This window comes from Equus quagga, chromosome 11, assembly GCF_021613505.1.
Source record: "Equus quagga isolate Etosha38 chromosome 11, UCLA_HA_Equagga_1.0, whole genome shotgun sequence".
NCBI lineage: Eukaryota > Metazoa > Chordata > Mammalia > Perissodactyla > Equidae > Equus > Equus quagga.
This window is the reverse complement of record NC_060277.1, coordinates 67682368-67707275: the sequence shown is the minus strand read 5'-3', so window position 1 is coordinate 67707275 and position 24908 is coordinate 67682368. Positions and strand designations below refer to the sequence as shown.

General features: G+C 44.5%; 2 protein-coding genes across 3 annotated transcripts in view; one reads left to right on the top strand and one right to left on the bottom strand.

The window, feature by feature from the left end:
• Positions 1-48: 48 nt before the first annotated feature.
• Positions 49-10329, bottom strand: RPAIN (RPA interacting protein). Its single transcript, XM_046676878.1, has 7 exons — positions 10209-10329; positions 8839-9009; positions 7739-7799; positions 5741-5852; positions 5527-5590; positions 4212-4352; positions 49-199 (listed from the first exon to the last, which is right to left on the bottom strand). The coding sequence occupies exons 1-7, from the start codon at positions 10287-10289 to the stop codon at positions 170-172; spliced, it is 660 nt and encodes a 219-aa protein (XP_046532834.1). The 5' UTR covers positions 10290-10329; the 3' UTR covers positions 49-169.
• Positions 10330-10859: 530 nt separating this feature from the next.
• The window catches only part of NUP88 (nucleoporin 88), a 28457-nt gene continuing 14408 nt past the window's right edge, over positions 10860-24908 (top strand). For both annotated transcript variants that reach the window (XM_046676882.1, XM_046676881.1), the window contains exons 1-6: positions 10860-11180; positions 13783-13952; positions 14996-15121; positions 18087-18173; positions 21002-21178; positions 24465-24651. In XM_046676882.1, coding sequence (XP_046532838.1) covers positions 10878-11180; positions 13783-13952; positions 14996-15121; positions 18087-18173; positions 21002-21178; positions 24465-24651 — 1050 coding nt within the window. In that variant the 5' untranslated portion in view covers positions 10860-10877. The remainder of the gene's footprint in view (positions 11181-13782; positions 13953-14995; positions 15122-18086; positions 18174-21001; positions 21179-24464; positions 24652-24908) is intronic.

Genomic DNA, 24908 nt, shown 5'->3' with positions numbered 1-24908 from the left:
TTTCTGTTTCTTCCCTTTCAACCTGCATTACAAAACACCAAGAGCAGAAACGTTTGAAAAGATTTAATACAAAATAAATTAGAAATAAAAGGTTTGTATTTACAGGGCCCCTTCTCAGATGGAACTCGTTGTTTCCAGCCCAGCAGGATGACGTGAGTGGAGGCTGGCTCTAGAGGATCACAGCCCACGTATCACAAGCCTGGATTTAAACAGAAAAAAAGTCAGCTCAAATTGTATTCCAGTGATGGGAGTTATCTCAGTATCTGGGTAAAAGTTGCAATCAGTGATGATGTTCACGCTGCAACTGGGGTTCCTACGGAGGAGATGATGCCACGTTCACTTACAGTTAGGAGATGGGTTTCCAGGTGTAGTGGTCAGAGGCCGTTTATGAGCCTGCTTTCAGGCTTCACTGGACCTCTGTCCTGCAGCTTCACAGTGAAAGCCTGTGAAAGCATCAGCAGCAGTGGGGCCTTCGAGCTAAGATTAAATCCTGGAGATGGACTAACTAAATACCCTCACCCTCAGGAAACTGGGGACCAGAAAGATTTTTCAGACTTTGGATAGCTGGCAGCTTTTATAGCCTGGCAGGGAGGAGAAGAGATTGGAACAGGCATGTGTCACAGGAACAATGTGCACGCTCACTGCAGGCAGAATCAGGCCCAGAGGCCCACTAATTCTAAAGCACCTTGGTCTCCCCTAACTTAGTAAGCACCCGAGTATGAGACTGGCTCCCGGCTCCTCGACAGCTCAGCCCCACCACTGCTAAGGAATCCTGTCCTTCCCCTTGACTCCATTTCCACAGGTAATGTATTTGGCTTTCTGGTCACATTCCGTCCCCATGACCACCCTATACCACTGTTCTCTCACATCTCAAACATTCCAAGTCTTGTGGCTGCATGTTACCACCTCTAACCACACCCTCCTCTGCCTCATCCTCAACATCCATGCTGAATCACCTGACAGCCTGGCCTCACTGAACCCAATGTCCTTGATTCCCCTTCAGAGAAGCCAGAGGTCTAATGACACACTGGAGCTGCAGAGCATTCCAAATGATTTACCTTTCAAAGTGGTGAATTCTGGGATAGCGTACTGAATACAATTTTGCCCTTCCCTCTCACTCCTGTCTCTCATCTTTGCCTTGCAAGGAATGGGAGTAAAAATAAAGATATGGTCCTTGTCCTCAAGGACAAGACGGGAGCAGGTAATGGCAGTAGTGTTATAGGGACGCAGCATCAGGCACAGTGGGAGCCCAAGGAGGGCCTGCCCCGTTCTATGCGAGGAGTCAGGCTTTACACATCATTTGGCATACAGTGGTGCTCAATAAACATACAAATGATCCTTGAACTGAGTGGGAGGAGCTGAAGGCATTCCAGACGAAAATAGCAAGAGCATGAAGGCCAGAAAACAGCTGCATATTCGAGAATGCAAGCAGTTGTGCCTGGTTAGGGGAGGGGTGCCCACACCTGCAGTCACTAGCAAGTAGCGACAGGTGTTACTCCAACTTTCACCCTCTGTCTCACGTCTCATACAATCCAAAGGAAAACAGCGTCCCTCTACCCAGCCCCAAGGCTGGAGCAGGAAATGGCAGGGGTGCTGGAACCGCTGCCACCCGGGCTCCGAGACCAGCTCTGTCTCAGCAGTGCAACTTAGGCCAGATCACTGCACTTATCTGACCCTGCTTCCTCCCTAACAACGGGGACAGTATCCACCTCACGACGAAATGGATGGTGTGTGTAGAACACTTGGTATACAGTTGAGAGTTCAGTAAATGTAATCCCACTGCCCCCCTCCAGCACAGTCCCATCCCTCCTGGCAGCTCTGGGGCCTTGTTTCCCTGTTATCTACCCTTCAACTCCCACCCCCAGCCCTCCAGGGAATCCTCCGTTTACAAATGCACTCAAACATTCTTCCTTCTAAAAAGCCAAGTTAACATCTTTCCTCCTCTTTATTGCTAAACTTCTTGGAAAATCTATTCCACAGTTACTATTTCTACTTCTTGGCTTCCTATTCACTCAAATTCCTAAAATTAAAATCAGGTAGTAGCTACCTGACCCTTTAATTCCACTGAAACCATCTACATGAGGTCACCAATGTCTACTTCAGTCTCTCTGGTGAGTGCTGCTACGCACTCATTTCCATGGCTTCCACACTTCTGTTCTCTGGCCTCCATTCTTCCATCGCCACTAAGGCCCCACTTGTTCCCCCACGCCCAAAATGCAGGCAAGGCCCAAGAATCAGTGGCCTTTTCGACAAGTCCTCCTTTGGGAGAATTATCTCACCTATTCCCTTCCGCAATCATTCAGAAGCAACCGACTTTTAAACCTATCCCTCACGCTCAGCTCCACTCCTGCACTCCTAACCACACAAAACCTGGAGGACTGACCGAAATCTCAGCTTCAGCATGTCCACGGTTGACCTCTAAAGTTCTCTGCACAAACCTTGTCTTCTACACAGGGCCCCACCTACGCCCAGTTACCTGGCCTTGAAACCTCGCATCTTCTTTGACTCCTCCACCCTGACATCCACAGCTGCCCAATCTCATCAATTCACTTTCTAAGCCTCTCATGTCCATCCCACCCGCACCATCCCAACTGTCACTAGGTTCAAGCCCTCTCCGCTTCTCCCACAGAGTACCGGGACAGCCTCTCCGCTTCTCCCACAGAGTACCGGGACAGCCTCTCCGCTTCTCCCACAGAGTACCGGGACAGCCTCTCCGCTTCTCCCGCAGAGTACTGGGACAGCCTCTTAAATGTTGTTTCTGACTCAAAACATCTCACCTTTGCAGCCGCAGTACTGACCTTATCAGATCATGGCTCTCCTCTCCCTCCTGGACCCAATGCTCCAGCTGAGCAGAATGTGATGCTCTCCATATGCACCCCACAAGTGTTCTGCCTCTCCACCTTGTTCTTCACTAGGGGATCTTCCAGTAAGCTCTTCCCTGATCTCACCATATCTACCATCCCACACTTTAAGGCCAAGGTTAAATGCCTCCTCCAGGAAGCCTTCATCCATAAATGAGTCATCTCGTCTGAACTCCCGCAGCCCTCCCCCTGCAGCTCCCTTGAAGTGAGCACTACCTGATTTCTGCATTCTCTTATCACCAACCCTAGCCTTGAGCTCTGGAAGAGAATGTGTATTTTTTTTTTAAAGTTTTTTTTTCCTTTTTCTCCCCAAAGCCCCCCGGTACATAGTTGTATATTCTTCATTGTGGGTCCTTCTAGTTGTGGCATGTGGGACGCTGCCTCAGCGAGGTTTGATGAGCAGTGCCATGTCTGCGCCCAGGATTTGAACCAACGAAACACTGGGCCGCTGGCAGCGGAGCGCGCAGACTTAACCACTCGGCCATGGGGCCAGCCCCAAGAGAAGGTGTATTTTTTAATTTAAATGAGTCCTCAATACATTTTTTTGTTAATGAATGAGTAGAACTAAATAACTTACGGAAGAAACTTGATAAAAGTGAAATGTTGGCTGTGTTACTAGGCAATACTGCTTATAATAAAAACAACTCCTATAGGTAAACTGCATAAGGAATGAGAGGGCCATGGATGAACTATAAACACGCAGTAGGAAGCCATAGTTTTGGACTTCCCTAAGTGCAGTGTGCTCACAATCCGAAAGCTCCCCTTGCTTGGGACCTGGAAGCTCTATCCGCAGACCACTGCAAGATATACTGGTTCCTACAGCAAGCTTAAGGCTTCTAAGCCAGGGTGGCTCTATATCCGCTCGAGGGGTCCTGTTCTCTCACACCTGAGCTGTCACTTAGGGGGCCAAGGACCGGCCCTTGGTGCTCCGTGAAGATTCTCCCTGAAGAGACAAGCCTGATGCTGCCCTGCTCTGCTTCCTGTCCTGTACCCTTCTGCCAAACTGGCACCAGGATGGCCTCTTTGGGTCTCATGAATAGGAAACAATCAGCTGAATCTAAGCCCACGGCTGCCAATCAAAGGAGAGCAGGCAGTGAAGCCAGGCTTCCTGGTTCCAGGCCAGCGCTCCTTCCAGGGTCCTGCGCTGCCTCGGTGCCGTCCCCCTTCAGGGCAGGGTGGGCCTTTTAGTTGAAGTGACTCATTACCTTCACTTTTCCATTCAAGGTAAATTCCTCAGAGAACAAACTGCATTTTTAAACACTTCTTTCTTTCTAAGCTATTATTTCTACCGGGTGGGAATAAAACCAACCACTGACCCACTCTTACCACTGAGGCCCATGGGAGACTTACCAGACAGCTCATGAGAAGGCTGGACTTTTCTTCTGTCTCTTCAGTGACTGAAAATTCGGGTGTGTGGGGACAGTGTGCACTGTGCTCATTCACACTGTCCTCCAAACAGGCACGAAGCTTCTGCTCTGTCAGCTCTGGAGACTAAAATATAAAAAAAGTCAAACTACAACCTAATCTTTGTTACCTCATAGTCAACAGGTTGACAATCTGGATTCTTCATGCCAACCCACATAACTCTGGCTCGCTGTGATGGCTTGATCCCTTGGGCCTTTAACAATGATCTTGGGCTCACGATTGTACTATGAAGATCTCTTAACCAATCTCCATGTAATCGCCTCTCCAGACGACCCAATGCTCTCCACTCCTGCTATCAAACATACCCACTGCCAGGAGCACTCAGAGCTAGCAGCTTTCTAGCCTCCTTTACGCTTTTGAACCCCCTCCCACCCCCATCCCACAGCCAAACGCATCCTTACTAAGAGCCAGCACTGCTTGGTCCCAGATCTGTTTGTGCTAACTGAACTGGCTACTGTAATTGAGTCATTTAATTATATATTATGTAAACCAATGAAATAAGAGAATGATGCTTTTATGATAGTAAGTGGAATGTTTAGGAAACACTCAAAAAGATAAGTTGCTAAAAGAAATTTTTTTTTAAAGAGCTGTTGAATTAGGTGAAAGATAGGGGAGGAAAAATCCTCAAGTTATGCACTCAACTTCTTGATGCACTTTACAAAAACAAAACTGGGAACTCAAGACTACACATGGTAAGAGAGGTTTATGTAAAAAAGACTCAGCTCTCCAATCAACAGAGCCCTACCCAAGGACTGGCAAATAAATTCTTATGCTTGGAACTTACCATAAAATGTTTCATTTTTGTAATTTGCTACTTTAACCAACCGACAAACTTTCGTTCCCCATCATGTCAGATAAGAGGGCTCCTTCTGTATTTTAAGATCATTGAAGCTTAAATTCTGAATATGGGTGTGTCTTCACACCTGGAAAATTTTTATGGAAGATCAGATACAAGTGTTTCCAATTCTGAACTGGGCCCTCTATAAGGCTCACGAAGTGATACATTAGTAAGTGTTTAACAAATGGCTGGGGGTGGGCAGGGAACACTGAGATTTGCAGAGCTTGCCAATTTCCATGCTGTATATATTCTCACCAGGGCTGATTCCAGCTACCACTGTGAACAGAACATGAAGCTAGGGAGAGAGGTGCATAATGGGTTCCAGCACACCACTGAAGCTTCCTGAAGACAGGAGATACAGGTGGGAAGAGGTGACACAAAATTTGCGTGTGGAACACTTACATGAGACGGGACGTACAGGCCACACTGACACAGGACCACACCGCTGGTTATTCTCAGGTTGTACCTAGAAGCAGAAGTGGGATCCCAGAGTATCACAGCCAGCAGGCCTGGATCCCCAAACCTTTCCAGACAACAAGTTTAGGGGGAAATTCCCCTCACCTTGCAGTCGGGGGGTGGGAACCAATAACGCCGAAAAGGTTTTGAAAACTCTTACTTTGTACACACAGGACAGATGAGGGAGTTTGCTTCCCACTCAGCCAGCATGACGCTGAGACACTTTTCATCAAACTGCAAGCTCTTCTCATATTCACGGATGATGGACTGTTCTGCAAGGCAAAGGACAGCTGGAGCGCTTTACCTTGTTTCACCCAGACTGCCCTGTCTTTAATGCAAAGCTTCACCTTCAAAGGCTTCATCCACGCAAGAGAAAAATTTGGGCAAAATCATGCCACCAATCACTAGATATTTACTGCTCTGTGAGGCTTTATCGTGTTAGATCTCTCCTTTCCTGTCTGCCTTCTTGTGACCACAAGAGGAGAAGTGGTGAGGCTAAGGGACAAGGAGATAAGTTTCACATACATCTCCAGAGGCCACAGGAGCAGAGATGTAGAGGGTCCCAGGGCAACTGGAGAAAGCTGATACTTACAGGGCGCTTACTTCTGATGCCGGGCCCACCCTGCTGGGTTTAAATGACCTGTTCCCCAATGTCCACATATTCAGAGTCTGAATTGTTCAGAATCTGTGTGTTCATTCATTCAGTAAACATGCAACAATATCTAGTACATGGTAGGTATGGGGTACAAAGATGAAAAAGACCAGTCCCTGCTCTTGATGAGCTCACAGTCTAGACTTTAGAACAGGGGTCAGCAAACCACAGCCCACAGGCCATATCCAGCCCACCTTCTGTTTTTTTTAATAAAGTTACATTGGAACATAGCCATGCTCATTTGTTTATGGATTGTCAATGGCTGTTTTCACATTACGACAGCAATGAGTAGCTGCAACAGAGACAGTATGGACCACAAAGGCTAAAATATTTACTATCCGGCCCTTCACAGAAAGTTTGTCAACCCGTGTTCTAGAGTGTTCCTTATGACCGAGTATGGCAGAACACAGTAAATCCTTGTTGCTTCAGATTTTTCAGTTAAATGTGCCCCAAAAGAAATATTTAGTGAGTCCTATGTTTCACCACTAAGATAGGGTTTGTAGGGGTGGGTGAAGGGCGAATCATGAGAAAAGAGAACTAAAACCAAGGAATCTACAGTCTAACTAGAGCCAGTAATACCAATCACAACGACAACTAACACTCGCCTAGCACTCCCTATGTGTCAAATGCTATTTTAAGTCTTTTACATATACTAACTTCTTCGCTGCTGTTATCTTTATTTTAAAAAAGAAGAAACTGAGGCACAGGGGGAGGAAATGCTTTGCCCAGAGCCACACAAGTGAAAACGGGAAAGCCGAGGAGTGGATCTCAGCACTCTGTCCCGCGTCTTCATGAGGACAGCTATCGCCTACGGAAAGCTTTCTCTACGCCAGGTGCTGCTGCGTGCGTCTTCTACACACGCTCTTTAAGCTGACAAACAAACTCATAGGGTCGGCCTATTATCTCCACTTTACAGATGATAAAACTGAGCCAAGTCAAGGTAGGACTATGTGATAAACAACTTAATACATAAGGTGAGAAATTATGCGCTCTATGGTGCTATGGATACCTCAGGGAGGGGATGCTCACAAGGCCCTGGGGAGTCAGTAAAGAACGGACAGAGTGAGAAGGCACTTAAATTAGGCAGCACAAGAGATCTGATCATGCACTGTATCCTGTAAGGTAACAGGACTACTACTAGTCTATTAATAGAGAGGTACTATAGGGGAGAATAAACATGGGAACTGGACGCACAGAATCCATTTGCTTCCCAACTCCACCACTAGCTGTGCAACCTGTGTAAGATACCATTTCCTCCTGTCTCATACTACCTCGTAGGGTAGTCATAAGGAGAAAACAGTACCATGCAATGAGTCTTCAGCACACTGAAGACTCTTATTATTGGGAAGACAGATAGCCAAGACTTCAGAGTGAAAACAAAGACTTCTGGACACTCAACTGGAGATGGAAGTAGAGGAAGGGGAGTTAAGAACTAATAGTGTTTAGCAAAAAGGTCAGCATTAGAGTAGCTCGATATAGGCAGGAAGGGCTGCTCACAGAGGTCACCTTGGTCAATCAGCTCCTGCTGGATTTCCTCCAGCACAGCCAGGTCCATCAGCTCCTCCAACTGCAAGAGAAAGTGGAGGCATCAGAGGCTTGAGGTTATAATCAGCTGACAAGCCCCACAATGATTCACAGTTGGAAGCCGGCTTGAGGAACTCAGATTTAACTGAAGAAGTCAGTCAAGTCCTTCTGTAGAATGTGCTGGCAACATGGTAATGTGGTCATGCTGAGAAGTCATCAACAAATGATTAAATTAACCACCCAGGGACAAAATAATGGCGCCAAATTTAGGGGAGACAGAATAGGGCAGCACTAAGTATATGGTCCTGCCAGAGCTATGTGACTGGTGGAAAGTGCCTAGCCTCTGTAAACCTCAGGGGGCTCTGTAAAGTGGGAATAAAACCTGCCTGAGAGGGTATTTGTGAGTACTGATTGTGATTACGTAACTCAAACACTGAACTACTGTAGGATACATAGGAGGCACCAAAGAATGTGTCATTATTATAGAGAGCCTTGATGTTTTCAAAGCAGCTTCCCACATGTTTTCTTATATTGTCCTCACAAGGCTGACAACATTATCTTCTTCATCTTATAAATGTGAAAATTAAAGCTCAAAGAGGCAACAGGAAAACCAGGATCAAAATTCCAGAACTACTGACTTCCAATCCAGTGCTCCTCCTGATACACGGTAAATGGTTTCCTATCCACACCCACATCCCAACTCGACTGAGAATAGAATCAGAAAGCCCCTGGGGATCTTTTTTTAAAAAGAGACATTCCCAGCCCATGTCTACCCAATCAAAATTTCCAGCGATGGAGCCGAGGAGTGAAATTTCTTTCTTTTGAGTTTCATAAGTGATGATGAAACTAATTACGAAACGTTATGTTGCAATGATGCAGCAGACTAACAGTCTGGCATGTACGAACTATTAATCTAGACGAGTCTAACATTAAGGACAGAAGAACCTGGGTCAAAGGCAGTTAGAATCCTGACTGCGGGCTAGAGGACGGATGAGTTGAGAGGACTTGGGGAAACAGGTACAGGACACTAGGCATTCTTGGTGCTGTAGCACCCTTCCTGAAAACACACATCCCAGCCTGACCTGAGCCAAGGCCTCTGGACAGCTCTTCATTGACTGCAAAGCATTCCACTCTTCTTCCATCACCTCTTGTACCAGAAGGGTGTTCTGAGCTCTCTCTGGCATATTGCCTCCAGTCTGGCGGTATTTGTTCAGGAGCCTGTCCCGGCTGTTTCTCATTCTCTCCAGGCATCCCTTGGGAGAAGGAGAAAGACAGGGGGGGAAAAAGGCAATTCCATTTGAAAAAAAAACCTCTTAGACTAGTTGATAAAACATTCAAGGAAATTTATAGACAAAAAATTTCAACTATAATTCTAACTATTGTTATTCTGCCATATTCCTCTCCAGTCCTTATCCACATGTGGATGGGTGAAATTACAATACTTTGGTCATGTGTTTCCAGATCACCATATTTCATATTCTATCCTCAATGCCAGCTCCCTCAGTGGTTGGGTGGTGCTAACAGCATCCACTGCATCCAAATTCTTGCTATCCTAGATAAGGCTATGGTAGCTGCCTCCCTGTACAACAGTGTTTCTTGACTTGAGGCGATTTTATCTCCCAGGGGACACCTGGCAATGCCTGGAGACATTTTTGGTTGTCACAACTCTAGTTGTAGGGCTTCTGGCATCTAGTGGGTAGGGGCCAGAGATGCCGCTAAACATTCTACAGTGCACAGAACAGCCCCCCATGACAAAGAGCTATCTTCCTCAAAATGTCAATAGCCAAGGTTGAGAAACCCTGCTGTCAACAGTCATTTCTATCATCAGATTATTCTCCTGGGATATACCCACTACTTAAGAGATTCCTGGAAAGGCAGGCCCTATTACTTACAGGAAGCACGCTGAATTCAGAAGAGGTCAGTACTGAGTTAGGGTACAACTCTGCTAAGACTTAGTAACTGAGGCTCAGAAGAAACAATTTGGAATAGAAATAATTTCTGGAATTATAAATAATTTCTAATTATTCGATTCCTCTCTGGAATAGAAACAATTTCTATCTCGCATGAGGTAGGTATACAAAGTGCCTCTCTCGGTGCCCACCTACCCAAGAGCAGCAGGTGGCGGTGGTGTTACCGCAGAAGTGCAGAGGTGCGGTCACGACCTCACTTCAAATTTAAAACAAACCCAAATCCAAAATTAAGGCTTCCTGGGACTGGACCGGCCCGGGTTAATCCCACACCCAGGAGTCCAAAAATTCCAGGAAGCGGCCGAGCGGTGACCAAGCCCAGACCCACAGGCGGGAGGCGGAGTCCAGGTCCACCTCCACCGGCCAGGCGCTACCGGCACTTGCCTCCCCCGGCTGGGCTCAGGCGAAGGCCCGGACAGCGCGGCTCCAGACGGATGAGGGGAGTGACGACGGCGCAGCCAAGGCTTCTCAAACCCCACACTCACCTGCCGAAAAGCCTCTTTCCAAGGGGGCGAGCCCACCAGTTTGTACAGCGAGCGGTGCCGGGACCCTGGCGGCTCTGCCATCTGCTCTTCGCGGGAGTCGCCGCCAGAAAGCCCCGCCCCACAGGGGCGCGCAGAACCCTGGGAGTTGTAGTTTCTGGGCGCTGATCACGCTGGATCCGCAGGGTATTCTGGGAAGTGTGGTTTTACCCGCCGGCCCCATACGGAGACAGATTTGGGCATCTCAAGGATGGGTAAGTGAAGTAGTGACATTTGTGAGGTCAGCCCAACCTGGATTGAGCGAGGTAAATCTTGAAGGAAGGTTTTGGATGTCTAGGTTTATCCAGGTGTGGGTGTCCAGTACACACGTCTCAGGCACTTTCCCAGGTAGTGACTTCTCGCAGCACCGAAGCTTGCTCTGAACAGCTAGCGGCCTATCGACCTCGTCCCGCCCCCTTTGGCGTCAGAATAAATACTTGACTGGTGATTGGCTTTCCTCTGGCGGAGCCCCTGGCTGATGGGCTGGTCTCGTCTTAGCCCCGCCCCAACTCTAGCCTCGTGCTTCCGGGCTGCCTGCCCGATAATTGGCCGCAGCAGGGACAGCGGGCCGCGGATTGGCTGGGCTCAGCGGCGGGTTGAGCAACTGGAGTGAGGGGAGCAGTCGGGCCAAAGATGGCGGCCGCCGAGGGTCCCGGCGGCGACGGCGAGCTGTGGCAGAGCTGGCTCCCTAACCACGTCGTGTTCTCGCGGCTGCGGGAAGGACTGAAAAACCAGAGCCCAGCCGAGGCTGAGAAGCCGGCCTCTTCATCACTGCCCTCGTCGCCGCCGCCGCCGCCGCCGTTGCTAACGAGAAACCTGGTGTTAGGCCTCGGCGGGGAGCTCTTCCTGTGGGATGCAGACGGCAGCTCCTTCTTGGTCGTGCGCCTCCGGGGCCTCAGCGGCGCCGGGGAGGAGTCCTCCCTCTCCCAGTACCAGGTACGGCCGGGCTGAGGGTGGAAATGACCCGCCGCTGGGATCTGAGCTGGTCTTTCGGTTCCCTTGCCATCCCGGCTATTTTCCGTCTTCCGGTAGATGCGCTGTTTAAGGGTGGGCAGACGTCCGGCTTCGGGTGGGAAGGTCTCTCTTCCTTATTTCATTCTCCTCCCGCATGGCCGCATAACCTGTGAGAGCCTGTCTTTCCGTATCTCTCATTCCTTCGACAAATGGTTGTTGACTCCAGCCACTGTGCCCGACGCTGTTATAGGAACTCGTGCTCTCGAGGTGCTTCAGTCCCTCGGGTCTGGGAGGAGGGGAAGGACCATGGAATAATCAATAAAATATCAGTGAGGCAGGTGCTCTGGAGAAAAACACAGCAGGATAAGGGGATGGGGAGTCTGGGTGCGCTTGCTGTTTTTAGTGGGTTGGTCCTGAGAAACCTATTTCCAGACGTGACGCTCATAAAGTAATAGGGATCATCCTAAGCTTTCTCTTGGGCTTGTTGCGAGCCTCATGTCGGGTAATAGATTTGAGAGCGCCAAGTTTGGTGCCTGCCATGGAGGAGGAATTCCCTCTTAATTCTTTCTTTTTCCATTTAGAAAGTTAGGCCATCCCCAAAGTTGGAAGGGATTTTTGTTTTTGATAAGCCAGCAGCGTGTGAAAGTGGGTGTGATCAGAAAGTATTCCCCACTTGCTGTAATCCGACAGTACTTTGTGGAAATGTTTACTTATAATAAATGAGTACTCTTCTTTGAGAGATTAAAAAATCGAAAACCTTGGCAGCCATCCTAATGCATGACATCTGTTGTGTGCCGTTGTCTGATTCGTGTTGATGAGAAATTATTTGAATTTTAAAAGGTGCTAGCGGTGTTTCTGCAGTTCTGAAAATAGGTCACAAGTCTACAGTCTACTTACTGTAAAATATCAGTTTACAGGAGTAAGTGTCGGATGCTCAGCACGCAGTATTCTGATAGCACACGACATCACTGTGCAGCACCTGGCACATCATGATGAATTATTCATGCTTGTTTGTTTGTTGTCTGTCTTCTTTTCAAGATTGTAAGCACCAAGGCAGGAGCCATGTCTGCCTTGCTTATTTTTGTGTTTCTGGTACTTCACAGAGTACCTGGAATGTATAAGCTCTCAGTAAATAGTGGTGACTGTCTGAATGACCCTCAGTCCTCCAGAATCTCCAAAACTTGGAGGAGGCAAGAAAGCAGCTTAGCATGAGTTGCATCGTAACCATTAGCAAAAGCATGAGTAGTGACTTTAAAAACAAAAGAAAACAACAACAAAAAGCCCTAAATACTGTGATTATCACGAGTGATCTAAGGCGATTAGATTGTATGTATAGCGGAAGAAAGGTGGCCTCTGATTTGAGATGTACTGTCAAAATTAAGTAGAAAGAACTTGGGGGTTGAGAAGATAGGAAAGAACTGCCAACAGGAGGAAAAACAGTTTGATTAGAATCAGCAAAGGGCGGCTGAAAAAAAAACAAAACAAGACTTAACGTCAATAACAATTAATAGAGATCTTCTTATGTTCAGAACAGTCTTGTCTAAAAGGATTTTGGCTTAGGGTGATTCTCCATACATAAGGATAAGCAATACATTGGGAATCTTATGGTTTATTACTGAAAGTAGAAAGGGAAAAAAAGGGAATTTGACATGGTCATGAGAGAAGAAATAGGAAGTACTAGTAGAAGAAGGGAATTGTTTTGAGAGCATATGATGCCGAGACAAACAGCTTATCAGAACCCCCTGAAAATATCACTATTCCATTTTAATCTGCGTGGGCAAAGCAGCGTTTTACCTCCTGCAGGAGCTCTTCAAGCCATTCTTTGTCTTATTGTACTATTTCTAATATAAAATAGTAATTATCATTTATTAACACTTGTGAGTTCTTCATTTCTCTCTTCACCAAAGCATATATTGAGAGTCAGTGAGCAATATGCCATATACTTTGCTAAAGATACAGAGAGGAAAGAGATCTCAAGTAATTCATAGTTAGTTGTGTGGGATGAGCAAGTAAAAGGATAATTAGAATACAGAGTGGTAAGAACTATCATAGAATTGTCCAGAGTATAGGAATACAGAAAGATGCATTTATCCCTGGCCAGAAGATCAGGGCTATTTTCTTGGGAGGAAAGTGCGTAGAAGCTGAGTCTCCAAGGATGTGTTAGGCAGCTAAAAATGGAAAACGAGGGCATTGCAGGAGAGGAACAGTTGTGCAGAGACACAGAGGCATAACAAAGCCCGATGATTTTCCAGAAATACAAGTTAATCTGATTGGCGTGTGAAGTACAAGTGGGGAACGTTGGAGAGTTGAGACTGAAGTGGTAGACTGGAGCTTGATCATAAAAAGGGAGACTATGTGTAGTATTTATTTATCAAGGTAGGGAAATTTGATACATTTTATATAACATTCCAATCAAAATGGTTAAAAATATTTCTTCAGTTAATGGCCCAAGTGTTAGTACTTATCCAGAATGCTTCATTATCCTACAGTTAGAGAAAACTAAAGCAGTACTGTGCTTCCAAGTAACTGCCACATATATTTACATTAAAATTAACTCTTTTGACCAGTTTGCTTTAATTTCCAGAGATTGCTTTGCATAAATCCACCTCTGTTTGAAATCTATCAAGTCTTGTTAAGTCCAACGCAACATCACGTAGCACTTATAGGAATAAAAGGAATTATGGTATTAGAATTACCTAAAAGATGGGGGAAGAATTCTGAATTTGAAGGTGGAAAATCAACAGTGAATTGTAGGTAAGTCATATTTTCATTTAGTGTTTATCTGTATAATTTGTAATACATGTAGAAAATTGTACAAGACCAGTAGTTTTAAAGGTATGTTTACTGTGCTACTATTGAAACATCAGGGTACTCCAGATGGTCTGCATGTTCGCTTCTTGTGATGATAATGTTTATAGCATATGTGTGATTGTACTTTTATTCTGCCTGAATTGTCACATTGCTGTCTCATTGGAAGTCAGGCTATTTTTTCAAGTAGGTAGAAATAAGATTTTTTTTTTGAGGAAGATTAACCCTGAGCTAACATCTGCTGCCAATCCTCCTCTTTTTTTTTTTTTGCTGAGGAAGACTGGGCCTGAGCTAACATCCATGCCCATCTTCCTCTACTTTATATGTGGGATGCCTGCCACAGAATGGCTTGATAAGTGGTGCGTAGGTCCACATCTGGGATCCGAGCTGGTGAACCCCGGGCCACTGAAGCAGAGCATGTGGACCTAACCACTATGCCACTGGGCCAGCCCCTAGAAATAAGATTTTTTAAAAGCAGTTATTACCTATGAGCCAGACAGTTTGCACATAAGTTTAACTAAGTTGTTTTTTTCTGTATTATTTTCTTTTTCAACAAATCCAGAAAAGTGCAAGTCTGAAAGATCTACTGAAATGAATATAAGGTAGAAACCCACCTTTAGCTCCACAACTTATAGGTTAGGTCCCCTGAAAATGTTTCCTTTTGAAATCTCTGTTTCCTCGTTTCCACAGTAGGAATGATAATATCTGCCCTGGAGTTTCCCTACAAGATTACTAAAAGGATCACATAAGGTGCTACGTCTAAAATCCCTTGTGAAGTACAGTATAAAATACCCCACAATTTAGAAAGCATTTTTATTTCGATTCTTTGATACTGATTGAATAGATGCTTTGAATGCTCTCTCAGCAAGATTTAAGAGAAAGAAATTTGAAGGAAAGAAGAGCAAAGAGTATTAAAATAGACTTTCCTTTAGAAGGTTTTTCATGCAAGCTCTACAAAGTGTTTTGGGAAATTGTCGTCTTTGTTTCAGCACCACTCCGATTGCTGAGAGGTTCTTCACCAGCTCTGCCTCTCTGACTCTTAAGCACGCTGCCTGGTATCCGAGTGAAATGCTGGATCCCCACGTGGTGCTGCTGACGTCAGACAATGTCATCAGGTGCAGTTTATTTTTACCTCTTGGAGCTTTGTGAGTGGGAAGGTTCTGTTTCTACTTAGTTCACAGCTGAAGGTACCGCTAAATGGGTCATTGGAATTTGGAATACTTGGTCTGATGGCTCTTGTAACCCATTCTCAGTCATGGGAGAATCGTCTAAGTGCTCTAACTTACATGTCTTAGTTACTGCTATCCCTCTCAACTGCTCCCCCGTCTCTAGGCTCTCCGTTCCTAATCTGACCTCTAAGTACTGTTAAAATAATCTTGCTAAAACTGTTTTCATTATGTCCCTCTTTTGGAGGTAGGTTAGCATAGGGGAAAGAGAATATAATGGGGAATTGAGAGATTTGAATTCTTGTCCCAGTGCCACATCTGTCTTTGAGGTTTTAACTCCTTTTTAGGGAAGCCTCAGTTTCCAGTTTGCAAAATGAGCAGGTTTGTTTTGATAATTTCTAAAGCTCCTTCCAGGTTTTGCACTGTATGATTAAATACTCTAATCCTACAGAGATTTCTATTATTAGTTCACTTTCTGGATCTGCCTTATGTAAAAAGTTTATTTAGACTGACTGAGGTACAAATACCTCCAGTTTTTTGTTTGTTTTTTGTTTTTCTTGAGGAAGATCAGCCCTGAGCTAACATCTGCCACCAATCCTCCTCTTTTTGCTGGGGAAGATTGGCCCTGAGGCAGCATCCATGCCCAACTTCCTCTATTTTTTAATATGTGTGACGCCTGCCACGGCATGGCTTGACAAGCGGTGTGTAGGTCCGCACCTGGGCTCCAAAGCAGCGAACCCCAGGCCAGCAAAGCAGAACATGGGAACTTAACCACTGTGCCAGCAGGCCGGCCCTGCCTCCAGTTTGATGTTTCCTGATCACTACTTTTAACTGTGCTCTACTAAGTCTTCCTTCCCTGCTGAATGCTTGATCCCTTAATGGCAACGTCTGCAGATCTCATAGCTTCCGGTTACTTTTACTTATTAAAACTTGGTCTGTCCACTTTAAAACTGATCTCAATTTCAATCTCAACCCCATCACAGGTCAGACTCTGAAATGAGTGGAGAGGGCATGATCTGCTCTTTGACTCTTCTTTTCATCTCAGTACCTAGAGGAGGAGGAGAAGTGTAAGGAGGGAGGCTGCCTCCTCCTTCCTCTGGGTCTAACTCCTTTAGATTGCGAGCAGGGAGAATGGGATAGCTGAGGCAGACATCTTACCTGACTGGTTGTCTGTCAGTGATGGGGGCCGCGGGGCAGCATGTCCTTGATCCTGGTTTGATCTAGTTCCATCTGCTGCTAGTGGCCCCCACCGATGTGGTAGTCTCTGCACACATGGTGTGTGTGTCTTCGGGGGCAGTGTTTAGGCTCCAGCTCCCTCCATCACTGCAGAGCTCTGTCTCCCATTGGTTCTGTCAGCTCTCCATGTCTTCAACTTGGTATCTCCTGCCTTCTCACCCTAAGTGTTGTGGTCTTTCAGACGGACCCATGGTAACTGCTGAGGTCCTTTTCCCTGTCCTCCAAGGGCCACAGAGAACTGGGCGTACTATACCATAGTCCTTCCTATGCTGCTCCAGCCTACCTCCTTCAGAAATTTCCATATGAGAAGTAGATACCATATAGTGTTCACATGCCCCGAGCCCTAGGATATGACATATCAGGTTCACCCAAGGATTCCCTTACCTTGGTGGCCTGTAGTTTTCTGCAGCACATCTAACATTCAGCTAGGAATTGAGATACCCATCTCCCCTTATTATAGATACCCCTAATCTGGCTTAGTTTCTCTTAGAGCCTTCCCTGCCTACCCATTTGGCTTTGGATTTAGGGGTAAAGAAGAAGGGAATACCCTCCCATTACAAACATTGTACTGTTCTCCCAAGGACTCTTGACACTCTCCCTCTTCATCTTCCTTTTATATGTGCTAGAAGAGGAGATGGTGGGGAGAGAGCATAGGGCTAGATCTTCCTCATGTTAGCCCCTAAAGGCCGTATCTGGCCTTAGTTATTGAAGGTTCTTTTTAAAATACGGGGTATTCTCTTTTCCTAAACTTTGGACCCTGTTGACAATTTGGGGGTAACAAGAAATTCCCACTCAATGCATTTGTTTTTTCTTTTGCTAGTCCTCATTACAATATATACTGTCTAGTACTTATGTGTATTTTGAAGTCAGTAACACTTGTAGGCATGTAGGAAGACCACAATGAATGTGTGTTCAATTGGGTCAAATTTGCATTAAAAACATTTATTAAATGGCATTTAATTGATAATGGAACAAACTAAGTTTAAAAATTCTTAGTGGGGTCAGACAAAATAAGTGATTAATTTGATGAAGACTTTATGATAATGACACTGCTGCCTTTTGGAAACTTCTTTCTCCTTTTAATGATAGCTGTATAGACTTTGAAAATTTAAGTTATTTTAAGTTAAAATGATTTTGGTAAAAATTTTTTTCCAGTTTTATACTTCCCCTTGAGAAAATTGAGATGACGTGATATTGTGTCTTTATATAATAAAAACATATAGATTCGAGGCTAAATGTCACTCACTCTGCCAGCCAGTTGGTATATAAAGAAGAGTGAGGTGTGGTCCCTTCTCCGATGAGATCTGGTGTCTAATAGGCAGAGACAGATGGGTATAATAGAAGGGAAGCTGAGGGAAGCTGGAAGATTTCGGGGCAATGGTGAGATGACTAGATAAGGTGCCTATGGCTAAGGACTTGGGATGAGAGAGACAAAGGTGCAATCGTATGGAGTAGGCCGATAAAGAATTTTGGTAAGGATAGAGAATATTTCTTCAGGTCCCAAGGAAATCTTCCTGTTAAAAGCTACTTTGTCAGTAACAGCAAGATCTTTGGCAAAGAAGTGCTTTTGATAACTGGTAGGAAAATTCTCAAGAACTGACTAGTTGGAGACAAAAGGGCAATTTTGGGAAAAGAAAGAGAATTTTAAGTGCTGGCTCTCTTCTCTTTTGATTGCTAGAATTTACTCTCTACGTGAGCCCCAGACACCCACTAAGGTCATTGTACTTTCAGAAGCAGAAGAGGAAAGTCTAACACTCAATAAAGGGTAAGTTTTTATTTGTTCATGAATTTTTAAAATTAGTTTATTGGGATTATAAATGCAATTTTAACAGCGGTTGCAAGGTTTTCCAGAGATGACTTTAGCATGCTTTTGGTTTTGTGAGAAGTAAACAAGAGAAGGCAATGTGAATAAGTGACAAGAAATTACAAATCTGCATGTCACTATAACTACCAGCTTGATCTTTTTTCAAGAAAGTTCTAAAATGTGAGTGGTTGAAACTTATTCCCTGTTGTATCTTGAACGACAGAATGAATTATAACGTTGCAAAATTACGGAAAGGGTGAGCGTGTGGGGCTGGAGGCCTACCTGCTGTTTGCTCAGTGTGGATAGGTAGATTGCTGAACCAGCACAGCATCTAGTATGCCAGAACCTGCAGTGGGACTTAGATGGCCCTTCGCATTCTCCTGTGACCCTGGCTTCTTTTATGTTTTCTTACCCACTACAGGGACAAGTTCCTGGCTACTTTGACCACTAACAGAATCACCCTTTGAACTCACAAACCCCATTCCTCTGGCCTCCTGATCAGTCTTTCTGGTGATTACCACACGATCACCCACAGCGTGTGCATATAGAGTGAAGCTTTTAGCAGCAGTATTTCTGGAAGTTCCATTTAGTTCTTTTCATGTCTCTGTGGTGGTCATATCTAATAGTCTTGTTTATTTTTGTTTTTCTAACCTTTATTCCTCGGAATATTTTATATATAGCTATTCTGTATTTGACAGTTTCAGTATCTAAGTCCTGGGGGTAGGGGCTGGGGATCTAAATCTGTATTTGTTCTTCCTCCTGACCCACAACCATAGTGGCTTCCTCTTGTGATTGCTGATCTCTAACTATGAACTTATGTTTACATGATCTTAATATTTGGGAATATTGAGAACTGCAGTGGGGGTCTGTTCCTTTAAAGAGGATTTCTCATCTGCTTCTGCCAGGAATCAGAGGTTGCCACTGACCTGGGACCACTTTGATTCTCTGTGATGGTCCCAGAACTGAAAGTTTGAGTTAAATAATTTTAATGTCTTATGGTACCAGTTGCTTAAGTTCCAGTGCCTCCATCCCCACAGTGGGGAAATACTTGCCTGTGGGAGTTGATAGGCCCTGTTCTGGTGTCGGGGCGTTTTCTCCCTGCTGTGTGTCTCCGTAGCTTATCAGCCTCCTTTTGACAGACGCGTCTGGATGTGAGGCTGTGGAGCAAATGCAGTTGTGAAGAGCGTTGGCTGTGGCATCCACACCCGTGTGTTCTAAGCTCAGCCCTGCCACTTGTCAGCTGTGGCATCTGGGCAAGTTATTCAATGCACTAAGCCTCATTTCCATGACTGTATGTTCCATGACTTTAAAAAGTAGCAATAGTGTTCATTTATTAGGATTATTGTACAGAATAAATGAGATCATGCCTAAAAAGTGCTTAGCATGGGTCACAGCGCAGAGTAAGTACTCATTAATTGATACCTATATCATTATTAGAAATATTACTATATTTGTTAAGTTTTGATGGCTTTGAAGTCTTTTACGTCTCTTTAACTTAACTTCTGTGTCTCTTTGTCCCATTCATTGTCTTGATTTTTGAGTTTAACTCAGGCAGTTCTTTTATTCTGGGTTTTGAGATTCCTCGTTTTTTTTGCTTCCTGATACCATATACCTTTCCATGTGATAAAGAAACTAAGATACGGTACTTAGAATACTTCAGAATGATGTTGACTCTCAACTATATGAAATTGTGATTTTACTATACTCATATTCATTAACTTTGTGTTAAACTGAAATCTTTTGAGATTACCAATGATACTAAATTTTAAAATATAAAAACAGCATGTTTTATCATTTGTCTTTCCTGATTATAAAGGTAATGTATATTTATTATAGAAAATTGGGAAAACTACAGAAAAATATTAAGTAGAAAATGAAATCTTTTGTAATCTCCTGTAGTGTATCCTCAGTATAGCAGCCAGAGTGATACTTTTAGTATAAATCAGATCATTCTACTTTCCTGCTCTCCACAGCCCACTGATCTCTCAGAGTCTTTACCGTGGCCTGCGAGGGCCTACAGGTGTGCCCCTGACTGCCCCTCTCCAGCTGCGTTCCTCCCTCTGTGCCCTGGCTCTCTGAGCTCCAGCTGCCTTGGCCTCCTTGCCATGCCTCAGGCAGCATCACCCACCTTCCCACCTTAGAGCCTTCACCTGCGTGCCTCCCTCTGCCTCAGTTGCTCCTTCCCCAGGTAACCACAGACCTCTCCCTCCCTCCCTTCCTTCAAATCTTTGCTCAAGTGTTGCCTTAGCAGCCCTTCCCAGACCACCTAGTCTCAAGTAGCGCCTCCATCAGTACCCTCTTACCGCACCTTATTTTCTTCATGACGTCGTTTTCTGACTTGGTGTTGTCTGTTTGTTTCTTCTCTGTTGCTGTCCATCTCTCTCACGAGAGGGAGGGCCTTTGTTTAGTTCACCGATACATTCCCAGGACCCTGCGGTAGTGCCTGGCACAGAGTAGGTATTAGTAAATATTTGTGGAACGACTACATCCCACTGCTCAGAGATAGCTGTTGATGTTTTCAGGTGTTTTCTTCCTGTTTCTTTTTTGTGTTTATGCATGTCTATATGTGTATATTTTACTATTTGTGTATCTGTATACTTAAACTATATAAAATTAAAGTCGCACTGTATAATTTTATGGCCTTCTTTCATTTAATTTTGTAAGAATTTTACAGTGTTGTTTAACATTTTTCGTTTTTTATCTTCTCCACTGAATACAAATTTTATCCCTACCTCCTGTTATTGGACATTTTGTTTTTGTTTTCAACAAATTTTTAAATCTCTTTTCAGAAGGGCATATACCGCATCTCTAGGAGAGACAGCAGTTGCATTTGACTTTGGGCCATTGGCAGCAGTCCCGAAGAATGTATTTGGACAAAAGGGCAAAGATGAAGTAGTGGCATACCCACTGTACATCTTATATGAGAATGGGGAGACTTTCCTTACATATGTTAGTCTGTTACACAGGTAAGTTGAGGAGGTAACCCACCTGAAATGAAAACCCAGCTGGGTTGCAGTATAGACTGTCATAGTTGGACCTGGCATCCATGTTTTTGAGTTTGTGGAAGTGTTGCAGCCTTTCAATACTTGGCTTGCATATTTTGGAGAAAGAGTTGGTATGTATGCTTTGACCTTTCATTTCCTCATATTATTTGGGTAAGTTCCACAGAATTCTTGGATAATCACTTCAGGTAAGACTGGATTTGTTTTCACAAAGTCTAGTCAATCAAAAAAGTATTTATTTTGTATCTTATATGAACAAGGCACCATTGGGATGGTTAGACATGATGATCTGGTATCTTATGTCCCAGTTGTGGAGGAAAGACATATGTACACCTGAAAAGATAATTGGCCATACCACATTATTGTTACGCAGGCAGTAAGGATCCAGAGGAAGCAGAGAGCATTCTGACCGAAGAAGTTCAGGGAATTTTCAGAGAAGGACTGATGTCATGTGGTACTTAAAGATCTAATGCAGGATTAAATGAAGCTTCAAGGAAGGGTAAAACCATGTTAGTCACAAGGGCAGCATGAAGTAGAGTATGAAAACAAGAAATGCGAGTGTCATTCCAAGTTCACTGGTGAGACATTCGGGGCTAGGGTGGAAGATTCAGGTAGGCGGCATTAAATGCTAAAGCTAGAAGTATCTTCCCAGGGAGAATTTGGTGGAGTTAAACACCTAGTTAAGGAAGCTGGAGTCTTGTCTGTAGGAATAGGGTAGTAGGAAGCCAGGGATGGTGTCCAAACTGAAGGATAAGACAATTGGTTAGGGAATGGAGTGGGGCAGAGAGACTTTTAAAAAAGCTGTTGCAAAATTTAGCTTACCATCTACAAGAGTTTAAACCAGGGAGGTTGTAATACAAAGGGAGAGGTGAACACAGTAGGTACTACAAGGAAGGAGCAATAAGATTCAGTTACTGATAAGGGAGTGAGCCATTAACAGAAACATTCAGGTCAGGAAGGGCAGCTAATTTTTGGGGAAGATTTGTTACTACAAATGGTCAATTTGACACTGTATTGGACCATTAAAGTGGAAATATTCCATGGACAGTTGGAAATACAGTACTGGAAAGAAGATGAAGAAGGTAAAAATAAAGAAATAATAATCGTCTGTCATGGCGAGAGAGTTAATAGAGGATAAGAATTTTGGGAAAGTTTGTAACTAGGGAGGCATAAGGCCAAAGGCTGAACATTGTAGTTTATTCATTTATAAATCAACCTGACAGATATTTATGCAGAGCCCACTCTGTAACAGGAGATGGGAGTATGAGATGGAAGGCAAGTTCCCTGCTGTGTGGTTCCTTGTCTCCCAGAAAGTCATACAACAAACCAGTAACTGTAGTACAGTGTGGTGCTCAAGGAATCACAGGGTGCTGCACAGTGGGACAGAACAAATGCTGAGGCCTGCCTGTCTCGGAAGACCAAGAAGATGGTAATACGAAAGCTTGGGCCTAAAGCATTCACTAGGTAGAAATGGGAGCAGAAGCGGTTCCAGGAGAGAGAAGAGAGTACGCAAAATGGTAAAGATGAGAAAGATGAAAGAGCTTGACAGATTGCAGAACGGTGAGGGTTCGCTATCAATTGCATTCTCCTTGACAGAAATCTTCTCTGCCTTTCACACATGATCTCTCTTGAGAGGCTGTTGTTGTAATGTTGTCACCCTCCCTTACTCTTCCTCCCGGCCTTCATTTGTCCACACTGTAGTCTGCCTAGTAACTTTAGCCCCAAACCTGAAAGTCGTCTTCTGTATCCTCTTACATACAGTTCAGTCCCAAAATTCTATTGATTTTACCATGAAAATTTCTTGAATGTATGCACCCTTCTCTCCGTTCCCCTGTCCTTGCTTCAGACCCTCAACCATCTTCTGCCTAGTTTATTGTTCTCTTAGATAGTTGCTCTGAATCCCGTTTTGGTCCTCTCCATGTCATCCTCCTCACTACTGCTCACTAGCAGATCAATCTTAGTAAAGTGAAGCTCCGTCACTCTTGATTTAAACCTCTAGTGACACACTGTCACCCAGCAGATTAGACTCTGAGCACTTTAACATGGCACATGAGACCATCTACTTCATAAGCCAGTCCTGAATATCTGCCTGGCTACTTTTCTGTTGCCTTAGACTTTGAACTTTGCCTCCCGTTATACTAAGCTAAGTTTCCTTCCTCTTAGTTTTCTGTCTTTCATGCCTCCAGAGCTTTCTATGTGCTGCTCCCTAGCTTGGAATGTTCACCACTCCTTCCCAGAATATACTCTTTCCTCATTGATTTATTTATACACCTCACTTTCTTTGTACCTTTCAGTGTTCCTTTGTATCCTGTAAATCCTTGCATCATTACACTTACCACATGGTATAGTGATTCTAGTTAAATGTTCATTTCCCCAACTAAACTGTCACTTCCTTCAGAGTGTCATCTAGCACTCAATAAATTTATCTGTCTAAGTCTAATCCAGTTAAATATGTGGCTGTGAAGCCCTGAAGATAAGCTATATTTCAGAAGGAAAGATTTGGGACTCATCAGTTTATAGGTAGTAGTTAAAACCAGGCATAGTTTAATATGTTCTCCTATAAGTTTGTATCTTGAAAACGGAAGAGGGCTTACAACAAAATCTTGGAAACCATCAATATTTAAGAGACAGAAATTAGAAAAGGACATTAGAAAGGTGTGTTCAGAGAGACAGGAAGAGAGAACTAGGGGAAAGAATTGTTAGAGAACCTAAGGGTGTTAAGAAGCGGTCATTGTTAACCAGTGATAAATGCAGCAGGAGGTCAAGTTCAGTGCCTTTTGGATTTAGTACCTGGAATCTCATCGGTGGTCTTTGCCAGAGAGGAGCTTCTGTGGCGTGGTGAAGGCATAAACCATAGTAAATTTAGGGCAGGGTGTTCCAGCCCCTACACTGTTGATGCTGGAGCTGAGGAGTTCTGTATTGTAGAGGCTGTCCTGTGGGGGAATGTTTAGCAGCGTTTCTGGCCTCTAGACACCAGTACTCCCCCCTGCCCCTGACCCCCCAGTTGTAACAACTAAAAATGTCTTCAGGTATTGCCAGTGTCCCCTCAGGTGCAAAATTATCTCCAGTTGAGAAACCAGGGAGGTAGAAATTGAGTGGGAAAGCGAAAAAGTGGAGACATTGGGAATATACTATCTTTTTGATTAGGGTGTGATAGCTGGAGAAGGGCAAAGGCCAAAAGGGGTTTGAAGTGATGGGCACGGGTATCTTCTGTCAACATTTCCCAAATGTGTTTTCACTCTTTCTTTAGCCCTGGGAATATTGGAAAGCTCTTAGGTCCACTGCCCATGCATCCTGCAGCTGAAGATAACTATGGTTACGATGCTTGTGCTATACTCTGCTTGCCCTGTGTCCCCAACATCTTAGTGATTGCTACTGAATCAGGAATGCTGTATCACTGTGTTGTGCTGGAAGGGGAAGAAGAAGATGACCAAACAGTAAGTTAGGCTAGCGTGGGTATATTTGTATCTCCAACACCTAGTGTAGTTCCTGGACCAGTATGACTGCTTCTTAATTTATGAGGAATTCTAGTTTATATCTGGGACTTCTGTGTATTTCGAACATTAAACACTTAAAGTTAATTGAACCCCACCTACAAATCTAAACGGGAAGAAGTTAGCAGGTGCCCAGCTTACTTGGGCACCCTGCATATTTCTTTCTGAACTCTAAATTGCAGTCCTCAGTGACAGATAGA

Excerpts from the sequence above, each read along its gene's own strand:
- RPAIN (XM_046676878.1), bottom strand. The coding sequence starts at position 10,289 with ATGGCAGAGCCGCCAGGGTCCCGGCACCGCTCGCTGTACAAACTGGTG. Across the intron at positions 7,800-8,838 it reads GTCCAGAGGCCTTGGCTCAG|TTGGAGGAGCTGATGGACCT; the intron begins GTCAGGCTGGGA and ends TTTCTCTTGCAG. Across the intron at positions 5,591-5,740 it reads ATCTGTCCTGTGTGTACAAA|GTACAACCTGAGAATAACCA; the intron begins GTAAGAGTTTTC and ends TTCTGCTTCTAG.